We start from the raw sequence: 25,506 nt of genomic DNA, 5'->3' as shown, positions 1-25,506 counted from the left end.
GAGAGAGCAGGAGGTGCTATTTAGATGTTTAAGAGCTTGCTTGGGAGAACGAGCTCTGATCAGCCAATCGTCTAGGTATGGAAAGATGTGAATCCCTCTCCTCTTTAGATTGGCTGCCACCACCGCCATCACCTTGGTGAAGACCCTAGGGCGGAGGTTAGACCGAAAGGCAGCACTCAAAACTGAAAGTGAGAACTGCCAATGTAGAATCTCAGGTACTTCCTGTGCTTGGCATGTATAGGTACATGAAAGTAAGTATCCTGAAGATCGAGTGACACCATCCAATCCTGAGGGAAAGAGTGACCACCTTGAATCTGTCCTTCCTGAGTAACTTGTTCAAGCGTCTCAGGGCCAAGATGCGTCGTAGTCCTCAGTCTTTCTCGTGAACCAGAAAATAGGTGGAGTACCATTCGTGGTATTGCTCTGCTATAGATACCCTTTCAACAGCATCTTTCTCCAGAAGGGAGAGAATCTCCTGCAGAAGGAGTGGGTGTGGTTCCCGAAGAGATAGATTGTTCTGGGGACAATCTGGAGGTCTTTTCAAGAATGCAAGGCAGTACCCTTGGGCTACTGTCAGCTCAGCCCAAGCATCCAAAGTAATGATTCGCCTTTCTTCAAGATGCTGAGTTAATCTGCCTCCCACTCCAGACTTCTGGGTAAAGTGCTCAAAGTGGTTTTGATGTAGTGGCTGCGGCGGAAAGTAAAGAGGCTAAGACGAGGAAATCTTCTTTGGCATCTCTGGGCAATCTGGCCCCTGGTACTTCCGACTGAGGAGTAAAAGTGAAAAGAGCAACCTCTACCACTATAAGAAGTTGCCTTTGAGGCTTGCAGTTTTTGAAGACTCTTGTCAGCTTTAGTAATAAATAAGTGAGTCCCATCAAATATCATGTCGAATAGCCTGGATTGCACATCTGAGCCAAATCCTGACTTACGCAGCCATGTAAACCTTCTCGCGACTGTGACAAGGATCCCTTGTCCAAGATATCTCTCAGATCATCATGCTCTATGTCCTTGGCAGGACAACCCCAACCCAAGTATTTTGTCACCTTGTTCACAACAGACCTGTAAGCTCTACTAGAATGGCCAGTTGAATATGTAGTGGTAAATTCTACTTCAGGTTAAGTGTCAATACCACTAGCATCTTTTAAACACTCAGCCAAGTCTTGTAACCTGGAGTCCTCCGAGAGGAGTTACTCCAGTATATTAGGTGTGCCAAACCGTAAAGCAAAAAGAGGATTATCATCCTCTTCCTCCTGGAAAAATGGACCCCATAGACTTCAAAAAGTCTTTTGAACATCGGCTTAAAAGCAGTCAATGGGTCAGAGTATGACATTGACGTCAAGTCCTTTGACAGTGATGCAGGAGGAGGTGGTGGCTTTCACTTTTCTTGTGTAGACGATACCATCAATGCCACTCAAGGATGCGTCTTTGACCAACTTCTCTGGCTCTTAGGCGTGCGAAAAGTAGTTTTCAATGACTCCCGTACGGCCTTGTGAGGCGCAATGGGGTCGGAAGCGTTCTTTGGTTCTTTTGAAGGAACGGGCGGGGCCGCCTTGAGAACACCATCATTAGAAGAGGGAATTCCTCCCAATCTGCTTTGGAGTACCTTTTTCCTGTCAGGTGCAGATTCTGAAGATGACGAGTGTCATGAATCCCTCCTGAACCTGGAATGCTTCAATTGTTTTGAGCGCTTCTTTGGAATTTTCTTCAGACGATTTCCTCTTCGAGGGAGTGGACAAAGTCGATTTAGATGCTGATGACCTATCGTGAGTTTTGCCTTTGTTTCCTTCAAGTCCTTGCCGGTCATAGATTGGCACGACCTGCAATCGTTGAGTTTGTGTTCCACCCCAAGACACCATAGGCATATCGTATGTGGATCTGTGATCGACATTTTTGAATCAAAGTCTGCACACCTCTTAAAACAAGTTTTTCGGAGTAGACAGCTCGATAAACTACGCAATAGAACTAAGGCAATGGATGTGGTGCGAGCTATTTATACCAACGTCAGCGTCATGTCAGAGTGTGGGGATGGAAGCCACCGAGGGACCTCAACTCGATGACACACATCACTTTCTGCTGCCGAATTGTTTCCAAAGCTGCAAGCAGGATATCGGTATATCAAAGATGAGGAATCCGTGGGAGAAAACAATCCATTAAAGGTGTGGATCAGGCTGCTAAATAGTGAATAAAAGATGCAGGTGAAGAGGGTGTCTACGCGAATTAAGACGTTGCATTTTCCACATTTCACAGTACAGATCCCAGGTAATAAGGATAGCACACAGACCACCTGGAAACAGAAGGATGAAACCAGTGAAACAGACAAGGTCAGAGGAACCACAGAAGACCCACAATTTAGTGGACCGATAAACGTAGCAGCAGCAAGATAGTGCAGTACTTACGAGGTCAGCGGATGCTCCGGTCAGGACTCAGCACTGTAGGACAGAACCGAGCAGGTTGCCTTGCAGGAAAACCACTGTATAAGTCCAGGGATGGATCAGCACTTAAGGACAGCATCAATAATGCTGTTCAGTCTCTGGCAGCAAAACAGAGTCTCCCACTTCTGTGTCAGTGATTCACAAAGTTCAGAAGCTTTAAGGGAGCACACAAACTATTGCAAAGGAGGAGAATCTGCTGGATCAAGAGAAGGGAGAGCCCAAGATAAGACCCCTTCGGTCAGGAGAGAGCAGAGCTTCACCCTTAAGAGGCACAGGAGTGCGTCTGCACCAGAACCTCTGGGGAGGATCCTGAGACATATGCTCTGTCAGGTAATTGGGCGTACTTTCAGGTAATAGCCCAGGATCTAGACAGACCGACAGACCCCCTCCCTTCCCCACACACACACATTACTTACTTTACTTTTATTATTTAAAACATGCAGGCCGTGGACCCTTAGGCTTGAGGGCGCAACACACAAAAAGTACACAAAAGGAAACAAAAACAGCAGACACAAAGAAATGAGTCATTATACCCAGTGACCGTTTTTCAGAACACACACAAAGCTTGAGTGACCTTAGCCTCCTGACTCCTGGGTTGCATTCAGTCACACAGGGCTTTCTGAGCTCTGGGTCAGGGCTCGCATAAGCTAAATGGCCATTCCTGCTGTGAAACACAAACAAGAATCATGGACAATGGTCAGGCAAGAGGAACTTCAGTTAGTGGGTGCTAACACAGCGGAAATGGCTGCAGCACGGTGCAACCAAAAAAAAGGTATGTAGCTGCCACTAGGCTGTAACAGTGACATTGTCCATCAGTGCGTTTACCCATCCAGACATAGTGGGGCACTTGGGTACTCCTAGTAGCCTTATGGGTTAACACAGTAGAACATTTAAAACTGGGTTTTGAGATTTAGGCTCCAATGAGGCTTTGGATTATGCCTGCCTGAAGAGAAAGATCAGGAAACCAAACAGCCAGCAAAAAGACTAGGAGACTAAGTAAAAAGGAGGTAAAAAGGATTCTCGGCCCAGAGCACTGTTTTTAGCGAGAACAGATTTTATACCATGTGATCTAATGAAGAGTGCACTCTGGCCTACAAGATGTCATGACAATCTGTATTGTTACTGACCTGTTCTGGTAGCGTAAGATGTAGAAAGCTGCTCTGTCGCAGGGTTGCCTGTAAAATTTTGACAACTTCAGATGGTTTCGAAGTTACAAGTCTTGGCATCAGATCAAGCAACTTATCCACAAAACTCTCCGGCATATACGGGAGCTCTGCAATAAAGCACCTAGGAAAGCCAAAAGACTAAGATTTAAATCAGCTTGACAATGTTGGTTTAAAATTAATATTCCCTGCCAGAAGCCCTCAAAACGTACAACAAAAGTTACACCAACAAGATTCCCCAATTACGATAGAAAAAAGTTTCACATTTGATACGGTATACATAATATAGACCTGACCAAACTAAAATGAGACGGACTTCAGCATCTGGGTAAAACGAGAGTAAAGTGAACAACTCAAGCAAACTTTCAAAATTCACTCATCCTTTTTTCACAAAGAATACTATTACACTGCAACCGAAAAATTAAACCTGACATTTCAAAAACACAATAGGACATTCCTCAAACAATATCCAGGATAAAGGAGTTATACACCATTTGAATCACTTAATAGAGTGCCATGGTTTAAATATAACCAAATGTTACCATCAGCAACCTTTGAAATAGATTTGTGACCCCATCATGCCCACATGCGTGCAGCAATTGCTGTCTTCTTGCATTCATATTTTTAATAAATAGTAGTAGTCAAATGATGATACCATTTCAGAGAGACACTGATAGAGCAATAATGAGATGAGGGTGGTAAAATGGTAAAGGGGACTAGTACAACATTTCAATGGTGAACTTCAGCACTGTAAGTAACTTCGAGATCTCTTATCCCTACAATAAAAATATTCCCTTCCACTTAAATACTCAGGGTAAAGGCACCAACTGAGGGGATGGGGCAAAGAGAGTGAATGATGAAACTGTGATTTCTCTAATCTGTGTGTTGAAACTCCACTGAAGGAGAGAAAGCTGTGAAAATGTCACACTATGGGGCCAGATCTATCAAATATAAGTTACGACTTTGTTGTAGTGCAGTGCAAAGTATGGCAACAGAGCCATGACCACATTTTAATTTTCTTTGCCTAAATAATAACAAAGCTGGTTTGAGGTTCCTCATAACCCCTGCTTGTGTAGAGTGCTGAGAAGCTCGCCTTAGTCAACCTACAAGGGTTTACCACAAAGGTCCAGCCAAATTCCCAAGTACTAATTGCGTAAAACAAAAAAGCTTCGACTAAAGAGATCAGGAGGTTAGTGTATAATAAAGTTAACATACACAAGAGTTTGTCAGGCAATACATTGTCCACACAAGTACTTATTTGTTTAAGTGTACAGGTGCAATTAGTTGGGATACGAGAAAGAAATATATAAAAATATATACAATTACTGTTAGATGCACAAGTGGGGCACACACCACGCTTTCGAATGAACACTGTTTAGGTGAATATTGTTAACAAGAATGAATGTTGTAGGGGAGGGCTGGAGTTTAAACCCAGTTATCACCAGCCAACTTAAATGATTAGGCAGCAGCACTCCGCAGCGACTGCATGTAGGAAATTCAACCATAACCTAAGGTTAGCCGGAGGCCAAAGGCATGCTGCGCGTTAAAAGTAATACATAAGAATATGAATAAACGTTTCACAGTGTTCAAGGCAAGTAACCAAGTTTGGGGTGTTTTTGAAGTTATTGGAAGTTCTCCCATAGCAAACTATGGGCTCAATAAGGTAGTTATTGCTTTAGTCAGTGACAATTCAGAAGAATTTAAAATCAGGTTTCCTGGAAAGGGAAGGTGGGCACCTACCAATCCAGATTATCCATTTGAACCCCAGACATGATTCCAATGCAGAGAGTTCCACTACCAAATGCAAGGCAAGGGTGGTTTTAGGGAAGGATTATAGGCCCAATCTTAATGAATAGGGACCAGTGGGAATTCATAACAGGTAGGCAAACCAGACCCTCATTCCCTGATCTGAGTATAATCATAACTACCGCTATGTGGGGCGGAGAGGGCTGGGATTGCAATTTCCCTTGGAAAAAACAAGATGGCAAATAGAAAAGGGATCATTTAACTTTTCTACTGCTATGGCAATCTGGAAGAAAGTGGCAGCAGCAGTGGGGTGGTGCAAACTTCAATAGTTTTGTGGGAGCAAGGGGAAGACTGAGGCAAGGAGAAAAATAACACCAGGGTGCTCAAGGTCAAAAAGGCGGTGGCGGACACCAGCTGGAGGCATGCAGGTGGCTGCAAGAACGCCGGCGGTCAATGATAGATACCACCCACGTTCCTGGTCACATGGTTTGCTCTCCCCTGGGTGCTAATGAATAATGACCCTAGGTAAGTCGGGGCCGTTGGGGATAACTGCTACCACTGCAGTTTCTGGTGTTGGAAGTCTAGAGGTTCGGGTGCAGAGTGTTCTTCATTTAGCAACTCTGACAGCTGGGTCTGGCGATTCGGCAGGTCTGATTTCTGACAGAGACTTAACTTCTACTTTTTACTCCACTCAAGACCTTCAGCTTGCCACTGACTATGAGTAGATGAAGAAACCCTGCACTGGGTTTGCAGGCACAGAGATACAGGACAGCAGGACTCGACATCAGCAAGGCTCCTCCTCTTGGCAGAGAGAAGTAGCAGAGCAGCAATGACCAGGGACCACAATGATAGTGCACTGCGGGATTAACAGCACCAGGCTGCATGAGAACCAGGCCACAGTAGAAACTATGATGCATCAGCAAAGATTCCCCCCCAAAAACCAGCTTTGGGACCCTTCTCATGTGGCCAGGGAAGGGCAGACGCTTCCTGATCCCTACCCGGGGGGTGGTGTTCTGCATGAGGATCACATAGGGGTAAGAGGGAGAAATGGGTCAGTAATTATTAGTTACTCACCGTAGTGACTAACGTACTGTTAGTCCTTAGTCCCCTTTCCTCCATACTGCATGTGCGTCCCTTCCAAGGGACGGGAGGCGGAACCTTTTTCACCAGAAAAAACCTTCTTCCCCTTTAAATTTAGAGGCGTGCAGGCGTGCGGCCCTGGGAGAATGCGCTGCCCTGACTCTGCCCTCCAGTGCCACACCTCAGTCCCCATTGACGCATGGACAATAGATTTAACATTGCCTAATGACACCAGTATTATTAGGGGGGAGGATTGTGGGAAGTATGGAGAAAAAGGGACTAAGAGTCACTACAGTGAGTAACTTTTAATTACTCTTACGCCCGTCCCCTTTCCTCCATACTGCCTGGGCGACTACAACTGAGTGTAGCCCCAGGGTGGAGCGGAGACCCTCCTTAAGCAAATAGGTTCCTGAGTGTTAGGGAGAATTCTCAGCTATAGCTAATTTCCCTCACCTAGTGAGTCCCCCAGCAGCTTTGCTGGACTTCTGGAGTTAATTTCTTTTCCACTTGGTAAGAGTGAGAGCTTTTCCCCCCTCTTAACTGTGTTTTGCTATGTGTTTCCACCTGTTTTTGTGAGTGTGGACTCTGAAGTACACCTCTTCAGTAGCCCTCTTCTTTTTGTGTGTCACACAGCACCTTCAGTGCCGTGACACAGGGTTGCCTTTGAGACTTCCCTCGACTCTATTTCTGAGGCGACTACCGTCCCCCAGAAAAGGGTAAAGTTACCATTAACTTTACTTAGTCAATCTACCACAGATCCAGTACACCCGATCTTCATTGGAGTACTGGAAAGGGTTCATTCGTATCCCTTTTTATCTGTACCTCCTAGAGCATTGTTTCGATCTTTTAACATTTAGACTTGGCTGGTGGCAGTGGTACCTACCCTAACTTTTCTACCGCGATTATATTAGATAAACGTGGTACTGTTCTTGGCTATTATATTAGCCTCGAACATAAACCCGCTTGACCAAATCGTCTTTCTTTTGGCTCCGGTTGGGTTTAATCGCCATTTCTTTTTGTTAAAGTCCTTCTTGTTTTTTACTTTTCGCAGAAAACTAGGTTCGCCTTCTTTGTTCACTGTTTTTGTCCGGTTTCTGCTCAGAAGCCCTCCTCAAGGCGCCTGGGTGTCTAGGTGGGCTGAATGTGAGGGAGGGGTGTAGTCACCCCCTGCACAGGATATCCTAGGATACCCAAGTCGCACTTTGTCATGATTGGCCAGGGTAGTTGTCCAGGCTGGACAACCCCCCTGCTGGGTGATTGACAGCCAGGCTGTGTGAATGGGGGTTTTCCGCATAAAAGGCAGGTCTCTTGGGCTAGAGGTCAGAGAGTCACCACTGGAACTACAAGGAACCGAAGAGAAGCAGCGAGAACGACGACGGCTGCAACTACCCCGTCCCGGTGAAGCCCTGCTGCAGTCCTGAGCTATCTTCGACGACTCAGAGAAGATCCAGTCCAGAGTCTTCTTCCCTTGAGCTTGGTGGGGATAACCAGCTCATCTTCCACAGCCAGAGGATCCTCTTCCTTGGGCAAAATCAGTGCACGTTGCTGTAGTGGTCCGGATACCCACCTGAAGAGCCTCTCCTGTTTTTAAGGAGCGCACCTATTATTCCTCATCGCTGTTGCCCGCTTCATCCCTGTGTGGTGCAGACTCCCTTCAGACATCGTCCTTCACAACAAAGCTCCAGGAATCGTGGGTCTGCGGGAAACCAATAGTAACAACTGCCAGGGCACCAAGTGCACCATTGGAACAAGGTACTGTGTTCTACTTGAGGAAACTGGGTGAATCCCTTTTCTTCATTCCCAAGGCTTGCCCTTGTCTTTCTTATAACTTTTGCTTCCGAACATTGACAATATCAAAGTACTTTTGGCTACGTTGAATCGTGAACTGTCGGACTGTGTGATCTTCGGCAACAGGCCCCTGTGTCTTTCGACCCTGGCTCCGGCCCTTTGACTTTTGAACTCCTGTCTGAGTGTTTCTTGATTCTGCCTGCCTAACCAAAATATTGCCTGTGATTTTTGCCTCCAACTCCCTCTGGGTATCTCAGGTGCTAAGTGTGTTTTTGCCGCGGTAGCATTTCATGACAAGGATACGCGTTTATTTAGTAGACCGAACTGTCAAAAAGTGATCGCAATCGTATTCACGGTAACATGTTTTGTTCGTAACACCGGTTTATTCAACACAGGGTACTTACCTTGAGACTTACTGTACAAAGTGAATTCGTTAGTTGTAGTATCTTTAACGTGTGGTTTTTATTTGAGTCTAATAGAAGTGTTGTGTTTATAACGAATGGTTTAAAAATAAATGTACTTATATTTTTTACACGAAACCTTGAGTCAGTGTTTGCTTGAGTCACAGTAATTGTGGTCCCTTTATGTAATCTCTGCTACTGCTCATATACTCTTGAAATAAGCCTGGCTGCTCCGCCACTGCTACCACTCTGACATAGTAGTACAGGCTTGTACCAAAGGTAAAACTTGTATTGCCACCTGTAGTCTTAATTGTGTGTAGTGGTCCCTAAGGGCACTGCACAGGATTCTGCCTAACACTGAGAACCGCCTGTCCGATAGCCACATCAGATCTACAGCCGGCATCCAAACAGTAATGCTTGCAGAAAGCCGAGGGAGTGGCCGAAGTGGACGCCCTGCTTATGACTTGCCAAGGGACATGGCGCTGGAATGCGATGGCCGTTGCCTTGGCCCCGACTGCGTGGGCGTGCATGTTCGCCGTAAGCGGCTTGTGCTGGCCCTCTTATGCTTCTTTGATGGTCGAGACCATCCAGCGGGATATGGAGGCCTTGGAGGTCTGCTGGCCTGGTCTTGCACCTCCGAAAGTGACAAACAGGGTGTCTGATTTGCGGAAGCCCTTGGTCCTGTCAAGGTAGAATTTCAGGGCACGCCCGACATCCAGGCAGTGCAGAAGTCTAAGCCTCGTCCTTAGGATCGGCAAAAAACGTTTTTCCTTGTTCAAATGGAAAGCAGACAGCACCTTAGGCAGAAATGCTGGATGTTTCCGCAGGACTACCTTGTCCCTGTCAAAGATAGTATATGGTTCTGAGGTGACCAGCGCCTGTATTTCGTGGACTCTGCAAGCCGAGGTGAGGCTGACTAGTAAGGCCATCTTAATGGTGACCAGCCTGATGTCTGCGGACGCCATTGGCCCGAATGGTTTGTGCGCCAGGGCGCCCAAGACTATGCTCAGGTCCCACACGGGGTGTGGCCTCTTGATGGGCGGGTAGAGCCTTGCAAGCCCCGCCAAATGTTTGACAATCGGATTGGAGGAGGAGAAGACCCTCTCCTCCGAGTTCCTGAAAGCCCCGATGGCTGCGAGGTAAGTATGGCAGGTGTCCACCTGCACGCCAGAGTGGGCGAGGTGCGGCGAGAAGGAGAGCACATTGTCCCGTCCAGAGTACATGCCAAGGGGGTCGATATCCTTGGAGTCTGCCCAGTGGCAGAACTTGGTCCATTTACTTTTATACTGGGCCCTGGTAGCCTTGCTCCTTGCGCCCTGTATGATTTCCAAATTAGCCTGGGAGAGGCTGAGGTGCCTTAGCGTTACCTGCTAAGGAACCACGCTGTGAGGACTAGCTTCTGTGGAGCGGGGTGAATGACCCCACCCCCCTGCTGCGCCAGCAGATGTGCTGGGCCCCTCGGAAGGTGAATCGGTGGCATCTCCGAGAGGCTGAGCAGCTCTGAGAACCATGGCCTGGCAGGCCACCATGGAGCTATTAGAATGATGTTGAGCTGACGAAACTCCTTGATCTTGCAAATCACTCTGTGAATCAGCGGAGTGGGCAGGAAGGCGTACGCTGTCATGCCGTCCCACTGAATCCAAAATGCATCGCCCCGTGCCTGCCATAAGGTGAACTGAGGGCACTTCTTGTTGTGCCAGTTGGCAAAGAGATCCACCTGGGGAAGACCCCATCTGTTGAAGATCCCCTGAATAAAGAGGTTGCTTAGCTGCCCCTCGTAATTGTCCGCTCCCAGCCTGCTGAGCCTGTCCACCTCCAGGTTGGATTCCCACGGAAGGTGGACTGCCGTGAGGAAGATTTCGTTTTCCAGGGCCTACTCCCACATGCTGATTGCCAGTCTGCACAGAGGAGGGGATCTGGTGTCTCCCTGCTTGTTGACATAGTACATGCTGGTAGAGTTGTCTGTCTGGATGAGGATGACCTTTCCCCTGAGAAGTGGAAGGAATGCCCTGAGCGCTAGCCAGATGGCGTTCAGCTCCAACCAATTGATGTAGTACTCCTGCTCCTGTCCAGTCCAGGTGCTGTGGACCGAGATATCGTCCAGGGTGGCACCCCAGCCCTCAAGCGAGGAGTCCGTGGTGATGGTGACCTGCGGGGTGGGGGGGCCGGAAGGGCTTGCCCGACCGTAGGTTGCAGTCCATGGACAACCATGTGAGGTCCTGGTGGAGAGATGGAGGAACGTTGATCATCTTGGATTGAGAGCGCCGCTCCTGGTTCCATGAGGCCGCAAAGTGCAGCTGAATCCTCCTCATCCTCAGTCGTGTGTGGGACGTCTAGTAGGACTGCCGCCAGGAGACCAAGGAGATGCTGGTAACATGCCGAGGTCACCTTTCTGCTGAGGAAGTGGGCGGTGGCCCTCTTGATGGCCGAGATCTTGTCCTCCGATGGAAACACCTTCTCTGAGCACGTGTCCCAGATGAGGCCCAAGAATGTCAAAGTTTGCGTAGGCTGCAGCTGCGACTTCTTGAGATTGAGCAAAAAGCCCAGATCGTTTAGAGTGTTCATAAAGGCATGGGAAGAGTGGTGAACCGCTTCCGGAGATGTAGCCCTGATGAGCCAGTCGGCGAGGTATGGGTAGATGTGGAGGCCCTGCGCTCTGAGGAGGGCAGCCACAGTATTCATGAATCTGGTGAAGGCCCTGGGGGCCGAGTTGAGGCCAAAAGGAAGGACCGTGTATTGGAAATGGTAGCCCATGATACTGAACCATAGGAAAGAACGATGGGGCTGCCAAATCGGGACATGTAGGTACGCGTCCTTCAGATCCAGGGAGCACATCCAGTCTCCACTATAAAAGCTGGCGTAACCATCTTGAATTTTTGTAGAGGTTAGGAGAGCTTGAGGGTGTAAAGTTCCAGCACAACTCTCAGGCACGCCTGGTTCTTTTTCTGAATGGTGAAAATCCTGGACTAAAAGCCCAAGCCTCGCTGGGAGGCTTGGACTTCCTCCATGGCCTGGCTCTCTACGAGCGACCGGATCTCTGCCAGAAGAGTTGCTGTCCCAACTTGAGGGAGTGGAGGGGAGGAAGGCGGAGAGGCTGGGATGGGTAGGTGGTACCATGTGGATACTACGCAGAGGATCCAGGGGTCCGTGAAATTCTGGCGCCAGAAATGTGCAAGGAGAGCAAGCCTTCCCCCCACTGTAGACAAGCGGACCCGGAGGGGCGTGTTGTGCCTTCTTTCCCTCAGACGCTGTCGCAGAGGAGGGGGACTGGAAGAAGCCCTTACCCCCCCCTTTTTGTGGCTTGCGCCGATTTGGAGTCGGCGAGCGGTCCGACTGCCTGGATCTCTGTTCCTGGAAGCCACGGGACTCTACGTATGTACGGCCCTTGTCGGAGCGCTGCTGTGACTGGGTGTACGATTTGGGCGTGGTCTTTGTCAAGATGAATAAAGGCTTGGCCGTTTGTGAGCGTTTTTTCTTTTTGTCCAGCTTCTTGTCCGTGGTGGAGTGGAAGAGGTTCCGCCCGCCCTCCCCCCCCAAACCCCCTCGAACGGCAGGTTTAATATGCGTTCCTGGATGTCCGGGTTGAATTTCATTGTACAGAGCCAGGCTGTCCTTCTAATGTCCGTGGCAATACAGATGGCACGGCCAGTGTCAATATGGGCCACAGTGGATTCCATGAGGTCCTGCGCCACCAGCTTGGCCTCAGCCAGACCCACCTTGAAACATGATTGGCTCTGCGTAGGGCGTTCCGGGAGGAAGTACGCAATTTCCAGCCATAACCTTTGGTTAGCGGCAGCCAACATGGCATTGGCCTGATGAAGATGCAAAGACACGTTGGAATACAGCTTCTTCCCGTACGCCTCCAAGATCTTCTCCTCCTTCCCTAGCAGCATCGCCGAGGAGGAGGCTGAGGACAACTGAGGCTTGGAGTATAGTGATGCTGCAGCGATCACCGAGGAGTGTAGCTGAGGAGGGCAGATAGCAAGAGTGTAACCCCCTCCATCTGCATGAACTTCGCGTCCAGGCGTTGATCGACTGGCTGGAAAGAGTGGGGCTTGAGCCAACCCTTTTTGGCCTGGGAGACTACATCGGTCTGCAGTGGAATTCCCGTTTTGGCAGAGGGGCGTCTTGTGAGGACCTCAGCAGGAACCCCTCTGCCGGTTGCTCGACCTCGGGTTGAGGTAGGCCAAGATACTCCACCAGCCCCGCAAGATGTTTGTGGGAGGCCTTGGCTGACGAGGGCGTGTCGGGGACCTCCTCCTCATCCGTATCCTGTGGGTCAGGAGGATCCTGCGTAGGTGGGAGTAGCGGGAGCCGGAGGCTGGGGTACGGGGACCAGAGCCGGAGGCTGTGGAGGAGGCTGGTAAGGAACCGCCTGAGGAATCAGCTAGGGGGCCGGAGGCAGAGGCTGTGCCGAAGCAGGGTGCGCCGGCGGAGGAACCTGTGGTGCCAGAAGCATTGGCGGGAGCATGTCCCTGACAGCATCCCTGAGCATAACCCCATCAGAGGGGACTTCATGAGCCCGAGGAACCTCTCAAAGAGCCTGTCTTGACAGGCCAGAGGTGTGGTAGGGGATACAGACAGTAGCAGGAGGCTGCTGGAACCGCTGCATACCCTGCCCATACAGACGCAGTGGTCACCTGCCCTGCGCAAATGAAGGATAGGCTGTAGGCCACGTAACCTGATTGAGGCCAGTCCCACCTTGACACTTGTTCCTCGCCGAACTCCTGGAATGGCGTTGGACAGTGCCGATGTCTGGCGCGGGCAGCCTTTTTGTCAAGCTGTCTGCCACGTGCCTGTGTCGTGTTCTCGGCCAGCCTCCTCCAAGACTCTTGAGTGTGGATCGCGAGGCCTACCCTGCTCCTCGGGCCTAGACCCGGTAGGTGTGACACCCTCAGCCCGGGCACCGGTAGAGCTGCGTTTAGGTGATATGATATGGCAATTTATAACGCGCCTATACACAAGTGTTTCAAGGCGCGACGAGGCAAGAGAGGGGGAACAAATGGAAGACAGACAACAATCCTACTAGGCCAGGTGTCATTCAGATCGCGCAAGTGCATGGGAAGGGGGAAAGGGAAAAGTGCGTGGGGGAAGGAAGAGGGGAAAGTGCAGTACATGGGATAGTAGAATAAATAAGATAAATAAAAATGGCCAGCTGGTGGTAAGTGCAAACATAAGTGCTGGTAGGGGGAATGTATGGATACAGAAAACAGTCCCCAGGTGCAGGGGTTGCCAGGGAGGCAGTGCAGGTGGGCAACTGGCGGGGCCTGGGCCCGAGTTCAGAAAGGGTGGCCAGGTAAACAGTGCAGTTTCTGTCAGGAATTCAGCAGGGGAGCGGGGGAGAGAAAGCAGAAGCAAAGAGGAAGGTTTTGAGGTGCTTTTGAAAATCAGAGACTTGTTGAAGTTCAGGAAGAAGCCAATCTGTGCAAAAGGCTGCAAGTCCAGTAGAAATGCGCCGACGCCTGGTCGTCTGTGGAGTGAGCTCGGAAGAGCCAGTTGTCCAGGAAGGGAAACATTTAGATGCCTTTCCTTCTGAGGCATGCCGCTACTACTGACAGCAACTTTGTGATGACCAGAAAGACAGACATGCAGGACATTGAATTGGTAGTCGCAGCTCCCCACTTTGAACCTCAGGTACTTCCTGCATTTTTCTGTGGATGGCACATAGAAGTATGCATTGTGGCGTTCCAGGAAGACCAGCCAATCCTGAATACTCTGCTAGAGTAAACACAAACCTCATATCCAGGATGTGAAGCAGGCCCAATCCTCCTTCGACACCAGAAAAATAAGTTGAATACCAGCCATTGTTTCATTCTGATGGACAGACCGCCTTGAGCAGGAGGTTGAAATCCCATAGTTGTGCCCATATTTCCTTCCAGGTTTCCCCATCTATGGAATGTGCCTGTTCGGGGCTTAGGGGAATAAGTAGAAGGGCTTTGCATGCTTTGTTCTCTTGGCCATGTTGTATTACGTGCCTTGGCTCACCATGATGCTGTGGAAGGCTCAAAGGTCTGACCACTGCTGAGCCATAGACATGTTTTGTGTACTTAAGCACAAGCCTGTGGGTTTAGATCAAAACAATCCTTTAAGCAACTGTTAAGATGGTTTTCTACAATCTGGCCTGGTGGTAAGATTGTAGGAGGACACCCTAGTTATAGTGAACAAGGACCTCTGAGTGGTTAGCCAAAACCCAATCAAGGTAGTAATGTAGAGCAGTTGAGGCTTATTCTCTGGAGAGTGTGAGTAGGGCCAGGGGCACGCAATCAGTCCACACAGTATGGCACACAATCATTCAATTTAGTATAAAACATATAGTTGTTTATTATAGGCCTTCTGAACACACTTGAAAATAAATCTAACTGGTAGTATTATCACACAATATTATGTGATACAAATATATGCATTAACCATAGGTTCATAAATGCATTAAAAGTTCTTTATTGAGCAAGCAGGTAAGTAGATTAAATGCAGTAAATGATGAAGCACACCACAAGTTAAGTCCAAACCCTAAGAAGAATGGGGCCGTGTGCCCAAAAGTCACAGGAGCCACAATGTTTCTGCCCTGAAGGCGATCTCTGCAAGCGAGTTATAGTTCCAACAGTTCTTCAACAATGTTACTAAAAGGTAAATACATGATTTTTTATATTTCAAGTTACTCTACTCATGTTTAAAAACCAAAAGGTGAGTGGATTGGAATGCAGCAGACAAAGGGACTTATTCCCAATGTCATCCTATGGAGGACAGAGGGGACAGATACACTGCATTTACTTACCCCCCTGACTCTCAGTTTCCCAAATGCTGTTGTTGACAGTTGGGGGGGGGGGGGCTGGTGGAATGGGGACTTGTGGGGACGGAAGGGGTAGAGAGGAGGGCTAAATCTCCTGCTATTGCTTCTGGTGAATTATACCCAGGAGTTGCAGGTTTGAGGATTCTTGCGGTTGGGTTTAGCTGCAAGATGCAAACTCTGGCAATGAGGAAATGCCAGAAACACTGAAGCAGGCCACCTGAGGACACTTCACAGGTTGGAGAAGGGTGAGCTCCAGTGATGGTCTCTGCACATGGGTGACGAGAGCTGGGCCGTCCAGGGCCACTTCCTAAGGTTCAGAGGGCAGGATCCTAGAGAAGGCAGAGACTAGGTGGGTCCCAATAGTCCAAGGGCTGAAGCACCGCTCAGAGTGCTCAGTGATCTGGTGGCTATACAGGGCTTCACCGGACCAGGCACAGGAAGGGATGCGGAGCCACTCCAGGAGTTGTCTTTGGATCTTCATACTGGCTGTGCTTCTTTGAGGGATTCTTGGCTCCAAAGAGGTTCTGACTAAATGGCTGCAAAGGTCCTCTTCTTATCCAAAATCTGAGCTGTAAGCAAGTCTAAGCCTACCAAGGGTAAGGATCTGCACCATTCAAACAGCCAGTAGTTGTCCAATCAGGGGTGAATCCTTCATGCTATCAGAACAGGGAGACCCAGGCCCCCATTTAAGTACATTATATAGCACTAAACCCTCCCTTATACACAGTAGTGCAGGGGAACCTTGTTATGATTGGTTATATGTTACACTTTTACTTCATGGACATTTTGATCATACTATGTGTAGACTAGATAAACTGGTGGCAGTGGTACTTTATTTTGTACATGTTCTGGGAGCACTATTGTGCACCTTTTTCTTTCTAGCACGAAGTAGCCATTTTACCACTGCAGTAGCCAAAATGGCTAACCTTGTTAAACCCTGTCTTTTTGGCTCACCGTCTTTGCTGGAGATCTTCCTTCTCTTCAAGGGTAGGAAATGGCAATGCATGGTCACGCACTTCGCAGGCTTTGGTCAAAGCAGAGGAATTAGCCTTTGTGTGCTTAGAACTGGTTTGGACTATGCAAAGAGTCCTAGACATCTTAATCAACATACAGACCAGAATTAAGTCATGACTTTGCTGTTTACAATTTATTAGGGTGCCTTGCAATAGCTGTGAAAAATATTAACAGTAGATAACAGTCTAGGCAAACAAATAGCAAGGGAGGCATCAGTTAAAACTAGCAATAAGAGAACAGTCTCACCAACAGAAGAATACTTGGCTTTTTGCACGCTTAAAGTATTACGCTGCATGCTGGGAATTGTAGTGCACTGTGCAGAACAGTAAATTACAAGAGGTCCTCGGGCATCTACACTTCACGGTGCAGTATGTGATCTACCCTACATTCTGGGAACTTTTATCAAGTAAGGCACCATGGAGAGGCCAACATTGCAGTGCACGGCATCTACGGGGTGGAAGTAGGATTATGTCACAGCGTCCTGGCAAAGCCTCGAGTTCTTATTTTCCCATTGCTGGTTTTTCCCACGTTTCCCAAATAAACCCACATGAAAGGCCTCATCAGTGACACAAACCTAAGGGTTATGGATTTCCAAGACATGCGGTTTCCCTGTCCTCCAATGGTTAGAGAGCATGTTTGTGTTCGCTTCTAGTGTGGTGTTTTGCTTTTCAGACACGTGTAATGGCCTCAGAATTAAACACCCTATTACACGGACTAAAGGTTCTTGGAATCAGAAAAGCAATAACGTACACTTAGACCATTAGTTAGAAAATAATTGGCTCTTTACAGGGCCTTTATTCACACTTGATAAACATAATATAACTAACGTAAATGCAAATGATTACATATGAATACATGACATAGAACAAACATGACAAGTATACATCACCGTTAAGGCAATTGTAGGACAAAGATTCATCTCCGCCACAACACCAACACCCAGTCCCAAGGCAGGTAGACAGAGAGATCACGCATCAACTAACGGGGTCTGGAGCAGAGCATCCTCCCTCTCAGCAAGACTTCAAGACCCGGGGTTCCAATTCTCTGTCTCCCATTAGGGACCCTCTTCTCTTAAGGGGAGCAAATTCCTGCCCCTCGTAGGTTGCAGACTGCCCCCGGCCGAAGGACAGACAGCAAGCACTGGAGGCAAGAGTGGGAAAGTCCAGACAGTGGAAGAACCCAGCTTGTCTCCTGCGCTCTCGCTCCCAGCACCCCTCATCAATGCACCTGCACATCTCAGACTCACTTCTCGGCTCGTCCTTGAGCAAACAATGCAAAACGTATCCTCCACAGTGAGACCATCTGCTTCATACTAAAATATTGCAACTGTTGCAAAAATCATGTCTGCCTTCTAACTGAGCTTGCAGAAATGTAGACTTTCATTGCGGTTTGGAAGTGAATGTCCAAACACTGGCGCCATGTTATTCAGCTCATTTTCACTCACGGACTACAATCCAACCTTTGGACAATCAACTACCATATCCCAATGAAACAAACAACAGTTTCTGAAACCAACAAAACAGCCCTACTACATTAGGAATACATGAAATACAACAACCAAAACCAACACTACCACAAAACACAAACAAAAGCATAGCGCAATGCCTTAGGAATCCAGAAAAACTGTTGATCCCACCAACTCCCGTCCTGATCTTGAGTTACTTGCGAAATCAGATCATGCAAATTTCTAATATGTTTCTCAATAGAATGGGTACGGTAATTTGAATCAAAACAGCACATCCCTTCAACAGCATTGCAACCCAAAGTATGCTTCAACAACAAATAATCTGTGGCAGCTCTGTTTTGTAAAATAGCCTTTTTAAAAATTCTGCTGTCCAAAAGCAGTTCTGTTAAAGCTTGAGATGTCGCATTAAACTCCTTAACCACTACACAAGCTAATCTAATCAAGGATTTATAACCATCAGCCGCCAACCCCCACACACCTACCAAAGAAAATAATTTTACAAGAATGATGATCAGATGTGCTCCTCGATCCCCTTTATGAATTGGCAACATTTTCTCTACGCTATTGATCAGAATTACTTTTATTTACCTCTGATAATCTGCATCCACAATCACTCCCAGTATCTGGATCCCTTTCAATACTAACCCAGATCTAGGGTCAATCAATTCCATATGTTCTAATGGAATCTACACTCCAATTCCTGTGTCAGTAACATGGATTCTTCTTGGCTCCAGTCTAATCCTCTCCATAGCATGCAAGTCCACCCATGCACACTCAGGTGTCACTCGATAAGGAGCCAGAGCCCCAGGTAACATTTCCCAATACATCAAGGTTTCAAAGGCTCTGTTTCATTTCATTTGTAAAGCTGGCGTTAATATAAACATTAATGGAGTTTCACCATTTGCAATAGGTCTGCTATTCAATACTTGCATTGAGTGGCAGTCTCAGGCAGTCACCCTTTCTCTTCCAGTCTGTTTCCAGTTTCTACCTGCTCACCTGTGCTGAAGACGGAGATTTTTACAAAAACTCCTCGATACCGTGGAGCGGCCGCAGAGTGGCGATTGAGTGGCAGTCTCAGGCAGTCTATGGCTGCCAGGGCTGCCGGGGATGCCATCGGTTCCGCTCCTGCCGGTGTTGGTGCAACCTTGGAGGAGGACAGTCATCACCACTGCAGTTCTCGTTTGCGGAGAGAAGACAACTTTGAAAACGGCGACCAAGGCCCTGCAGCGAAGCACCTAGCTCCTTCCACTCAGCGGCTGCCGTAGGAGGCCACCCACTCAGGGGTCTTAACTCTCCCTACTTCTTCCCTTGACAACGGTGTCCTCGCAAGTGAAGTCGAGATGGAGGGCCACCTGTTGAAACCCTTAAACCACTTACAACGCCTGATGGCAGCAACACACCTCGGCAGGGACGAGAGTCCAAATCAGCCCCAAAGGTACTAAATAAAAAGGATAAAAACCCTGAAAGTGGCCTGGCCACGAGAGAACGGTCATCAGCTCCAGCTTCTATGAACTTGGACCCTCCGCCCCCTATCCTGGACTGCGGGTCCCTGCAGCTACCTATTGACTCACCTGGGATAAGTGAGGCGGCCCGGTCCCTCGGGGGAGAGACATGGTCCGCCGCTGCGGGAGGGCCGAGGGCTGGCAGTTTTGTGAGCGAGCCTCGGGCGGAGTGCCGGGGGCTACCGAGGCCGGGGATCGGGGTGAGGCGGTTCACAGCCATCTCGATCGAGGGAGGAGCGATGCAGGGCTTGCTCGCCCGATGGCAGACACAAGTCTTTGAGCGAGTAAGAAACTACGGCGGCCTGCTTCATGGAGTAGGCAGGCCCGTTGGAATCAAACTCTGCAATCCGCCCGCCTGTGCGCATGCAGGAGCAGATTCAGAGGCCCCCTACACGAGGCAGCCTTCCACTTGTGTCCTGGATGGATGCAAATGAAGAGGACTTGCAACCTTCAGATCCTCAGCCTGTGGCTCCACCAATGCATGCTTTCTTGAATGCCTGTGGGGGAATTTCCGTTCCTAGACCACAAAACTTGAAAATTAAAAGACCTGCACAAATAAAAAAAAAAGTATCAAAAGCACCTTGCTCCAAAGGCCAGAGCAAACCACATGGATTAATCGAAACAAAAAAAAAAGAGGGCACCAAAAAAAAAAAAAAAAATGCCGAATGCTGAAATGCTCACAACGAGCTCAAGACAGTCACGCCAAAACCTCAAAAAACAGTTCTAAAACTTGTGCTCTCCAGAAAACCGACCGGGGACAATCTTTACTTGAAAACACTTTGAAAGACATCTTCAAAAAAACAATGTAAGCGCAAGTTTGATAGAATAGGAGAAGTCTCGGATGCCGAAATGTTAGAGGCTGTCCAAGACCCCCAAACCTCAATCAAAATGCGCAAAATGGACAGTGGCGCAAGCCCGCGTACACCAGGACTGGCAATAACAGCCAGATGGCACTTTGGGAAGCCAGTAGAGTAGCCAATCATCTTTGGTCAAACCTCAACAATCAAAGCTCAAAACTCAGCGAATAATGCCCCACAAAGTACCAGAGATGGGCAAACGGCCATTGGCGTTTCACCTCTTCACAACGCCGCGGCTCCAGTTGACACAGCAAATTCTTCTCGAGTGGCAGCCACCCATCAAAGTCCGGAAACTACAAATAAGACTACCCCGATGGCAAAAAACCTCGGCCCGGCCAAACCTTGCTGTGGTCCAAGAATCCAGCCACAGAAACGTCGGTCCCCTGTCTCCACTCCTGAACATTGGACCAAAGATAATCGCTGAAGGAAACAAACAACCTTTTCCTGAAATCCTCGACTCGACTAAACAATTAGAAAGCACCTCACCAAAATGCTTGCCACCTAGAAGGACGCCTCTGCCATCATTCCCATCCTCAACGTCCAGGAGTAGAAGACAGAGTGATCCGCTTCACAGCTGCTCAAAAGAGACCCCTGCCAAAAAACCAGACATCTTTTCAGTAATGTCGACGGTCACTATAGCCCTGGCCCCCTTCTGCAAGCTCTACGAGTCCATAAACGATACGCTTAAAGATCATACATCGATCTTCGCCATGATGCACTCAAAACTTATATTCCTGGAAGGATATATCAACACCATGGAACGTAGACACAGCGCCCAAGCCACCTTGGAGTTGGCCAGCGTTTTCCATACAGAAAACGAAAATCCTGCAGCGGCGCCACCAACAGCACCTACAAAACTCATTGAGAAGGGCATTCAGACGCTAGATACAGCCATTAGACTGTTGGCCAAGGCAAACTGCAACTGTCAAACGCACAAGTCAGAGGCATCTATTCAAATGGCCTTCCAATCAAATAAGGGAATGACTACCCCCAAAACAACCAATATAAAGGAAAAGCAACCTGACAGGAATCCCCCTAGGCGCGAACAAAGAAAGAAGTGCTTGGAGAAACTGCACTCTTTCAGACGACGAGATCATCCTTGCAGAACATTGGGAAAATAACCAAACGTCGTGAAACCATAGCAAGGGGCTCTCCAACAAAGACTTTGGCATCTTTAAGCAAACAAAGTCTACAAATCTAACAACAACAAAAACAGCACGCCTTTCGATTACATCCTGTGGAGAATATTAAGGCAGCAAAGGATGGTATTGCGGAATGACAAAATCTACCCTTGGTGCCAGAAACTGGACTTCTGGAAGAACCACCGAAAGGACAAAGCGACAACCCTCACTTCGATAAACCGACCAACAGCTCCTTCAAGTCGCCCAACGTCACCAAGAACAGTTGAAGACTTCTTAGAGTCGAAAGAACTAATGGAGCTCAGCCGACATCATGGATACATGGATACATGGATGAGGCCTCCCTTCGGGAGCAAGCCTGCCAATAAACTCCCTCCCTTTGAAGGGACAAACCGAGTCGACCCCACAACTAACAGACCAAGCAGACTCTTCCAGTTTTCTCACACTAAACGAGCATTTTAAAAACTTAACTTCCAGCTCAATCGGGGCTCCAAGGGCTGCACTAGTACAAGACCCAGTCAACTACCGATCTAGAGTAAGAATCTCACCCAGGCATCGCACTCCAACAAGAGAAACTAGAACAAGCGACCAAGACCATATTAAATCAACACTAAGTTCTTCAAGCAGTCGGCGTGTACCATCCTCAAGTAGTGCGCAGAAACCTTGGCAGAGACTAGAGCTTGCTCAAGGCAACAGCGGGGCCAAAACTCACCACGGAGTACTGAACAGAGAGAAATACAGACCCACTTTTAAACTGAGACAACGTACAGACCATAGAGAATAGATCATCTTGAATAGATGTACGGTCTTAAAGCTGCTACAAGGCATTCCAGCCCTCCGTTCACTAAAATCTGAAGACTTCAAAATCATAGAGGCCAGCCACGAAGGGAAAAAAACAATTTCCCTCCTGTACACAGTCTCCCACACTGTGAAAGAAATGTTAAGGGACTCATCTGACAAACTTCGAAGTCAAGGGTTTGAGCTGACAGACAAAAAGACCTAGTGATTCTCCATCACGCTTGGACCTGAAAAATATTAAAAGGAAAGTAAACTGTATGACTCAGCAAATATAAAACTTTGACCAACATGCACCAGGACGCCACCCTGACCTAAGTGGCACTTTGGACAAAAAGGAGGAAACTCCATCAAAACGTACAGCAAAAACAGAGCTGAAGAAAAGATCCTCGCGGTCTCCAACGAAACCTAAAACAAATACCAAATCTAATTGCCTTCTTTCGCCCACAAACCAGCTGGACCCAGATAGACGCCCAAGTGGACCACTAACAGCAATAAAAAGGACAATTATTCAGGACGTCAGCATACAAAGCACACTAGTCGAGGAAACAACTAAACCAGTTTCAAAACACCAACTTTGGGCATGGATTCCCAAAGCTTTATCTGCCTGGCTCACAAAGTTGCAATCCGTCAGCCTAAATAACCAACATCAAAAGCTGACTTTCACGACACTGACGCTAGGCTCCTGGAACACACAGGCTTTTCACACTTGACGGCCCCGGGTGAGATCGACTTGGGGTAATTTGACATACTTTGTCTCCAGGAGACCTGGTTGGTTGACAAGCCAAGCCTTAACGGATTTGACTTGGCCTTTCCCCGGCCCAAAAAGGAGAGAAAGACCGACGACCTTCTGGTTTACTGACGGCAGTTCGCTCAGGTAGTATCCAGATAGAAAGAGTCGGGATGGACAATCTATCACTACTGGCAGTCTTAGGCTCATGGTCACATCTTGACAAGAAAACAGGTGCTTCCCTCACAACGCCAGTCATGATTATGAAGACCTACTGGAACTCTCAAGGGACCGCAACTGAAGACTTCCTGGAGATGACAGAAAAGCAAATCGACAATGCATACTTAGAACATCAAGACGCCCATTTGCAGAGATTTAAACGCCACCTGCAGACTTTCAGACAAACCAACCAAAACTGACCTACGCACACCCTGCGGAGGAACGAGGTAAAGCCTGGCTTAAATTAATGGACTCAAGGAAACTCTTTGATACAGCTACCATAATAAGCCAGGCTGATTACACCCTTACTTGGGAAAGAGCAACTTCAACTGCTATAATTGATTAGATCTTCATATCACAGTCGCTAATCCCTGACCTGATAGCTGTCAAAGTTATAAAAACAACAGCAAGTGACCATAATTTGCTGACCATAAAATGGTCTTCAAAACACTCATCAAAGCCTCATTTCCCTGTCGAACTGGAGTTCAAAAGTAAGGGAAATCGCCTGAAACTAAGTGCAAAAAACATCCTAGAGTTAACAAAAACCGACACGGGCATAGACAACTGGAACTCCGACAAGTCGATTATAGGCCGCTCTTACTAATTTACAGGGTGAAACAGTCAAAAAAACAATAAAAAAGGGCAAGCTTGGAAGCAACATTCTCATATATTTGACCCTCTTCTGCTGGCTAAAAGAAGCGAGCTACGCAAGGCAAGAAGATTAGTTGTATGCCACAACACCAAACCCAATAGAGAGATTGCCTGATGAAATATTGAAGCACATCAGCAACCACAATTCCCTTGACTTTTGGTCCTTAATCAGATCTATGGGAAGACCCACAAATGACGCATTGACAAATGGTATCCCAGAACACACTTGGGTGAAGTTCTACACCAAACTCTTTTTATCCCCTTTACCAATTGCATTGGCGTCACAAGAAGAATATGATTCCCCTTGGGTTAACCTTCACAACAAAGAAACCATCATGTCAACTATTTGCAAGTTAAAAAAATTCGAGAGCACCAGGCCCGGACAGGATTAACAACATCGACCTCGTCTTCAAAAGATGTGCAGAACAGAAGAAAATTCCAACATCCTGGACCTCATCGATAATAGTCCCGATTTTTAAAAAGGCCTGTAAGGGCGATCCTCGAAATTTCTGCCCAATCGCTCTACTGGACGTTATCGGGAAGGAATATGGAGCTCTACTTCTGAACAAATTCCAAACCTGGGCAACTCAGGCACCATGCCCCGACCCCCTACAGTCAGGTTTTAAGAAAAACAAGGGAACAAGTGCAAATATCATCCTACTGAGTGTCCTAAAGACCAAGATCATCGAAGGGGTGCCTCGAGTTTTCCTGGCATTTATAGATCTAACACAAGCTTTTGACCAGGTAAATAGAGTCAAACTGTGGCAGAAATTATCAACCTGGAATTGTCCCAGCTAAATCCTCGGGCCGCTGAAAGCCATCCACACCAATACTAGAGTGCAACTAGGCGTAAATCACAAGGGCCCACTTTCAGCTGAAATTCCCACCACTAGGGGGGGGGGGGGTAAAACAAGGATGTCCCCTTGCTCCCGCCCTTTTCTCGGCCTATTAGGGAGACTACAAGAACGCTGACGCCCTGATGAGATCTTTTCCACCGTCTATAGGCCAAGAGAGGGTGCCTATACTCTTGTATGCGGACGACATGATTTTGCTTGACCAGACTGCCATCGGGTTACAAAGACAGTTGGACAACTTATCAAAATATATACTCTCCAACGACCTGGAAATTAACAAGTCTAAAACCAAAATCATGACTCTGGAAAAACGCAACAGGAAAGGCGAAAAGCTGAAATGGTACTTGGAAGGCTGTGAAATCGAAAAGGTAACAGAGTTTTAATACCTCGGAGTAATGCTGGACAGATCCAAAACGTAAAGATCTATGCAGCGTACTCTCCAAGCTAAAATAAGAAACCTGGCTTTACAAGCAAAAGCGGTGGATAGGAAATATGGCCGATTTTCGCTCCAACCTACCATCAACTTTTACAGGGCTAAAGTGGTACCAACTATAACTTCAGGAGCGGAAGCTATGCCACATATATCAAAAAACCATCTGGACCACTTTGGAAAGCTTCTTTTGGAGAGCTGTACTAAACCTTCCGAAATCGACCCTGATGGCATTGATTAGACGGGAATTGAACTTACCTATTCAGGCAATCGTGGACCGAAACAGCATTATGCTCTACAGAAAGATCTTGCAACCAAACAGCCCACTGATATTTGCATTGATAAACACAGAGCTAAGAAATGACTGTTGCAAAATGCTTACTCAGTGGGACAAGACTAAGGAAAAACTATCCGTGATTCAAAGCTTGGTAGACAAACTGATCCAAATCC

At 47.7% G+C, this 25,506-nt stretch overlaps 1 protein-coding gene across 1 annotated transcript in view; it reads right to left on the bottom strand.

Annotated features, from left to right (window-relative positions):
* INTS4 (integrator complex subunit 4) overlaps window positions 1-25,506 on the bottom strand; it is a 1,642,132-nt gene that overhangs the window by 237,194 nt on the left and 1,379,432 nt on the right. The window contains exon 20 of the mRNA XM_069639944.1: window positions 3,563-3,722. Coding sequence (XP_069496045.1) covers window positions 3,563-3,722 — 160 coding nt within the window. The remainder of the gene's footprint in view (window positions 1-3,562; window positions 3,723-25,506) is intronic.

The sequence above is a fragment of the Ambystoma mexicanum genome, chromosome 7q (genome assembly GCF_040938575.1).
Source record: "Ambystoma mexicanum isolate Mex_15411 chromosome 7q, UKY_AmexF1_1, whole genome shotgun sequence".
In the NCBI taxonomy this organism is placed as follows: domain Eukaryota; kingdom Metazoa; phylum Chordata; class Amphibia; order Caudata; family Ambystomatidae; genus Ambystoma; species Ambystoma mexicanum.
This window is presented reverse-complemented; position numbering and strand designations above follow the sequence as displayed.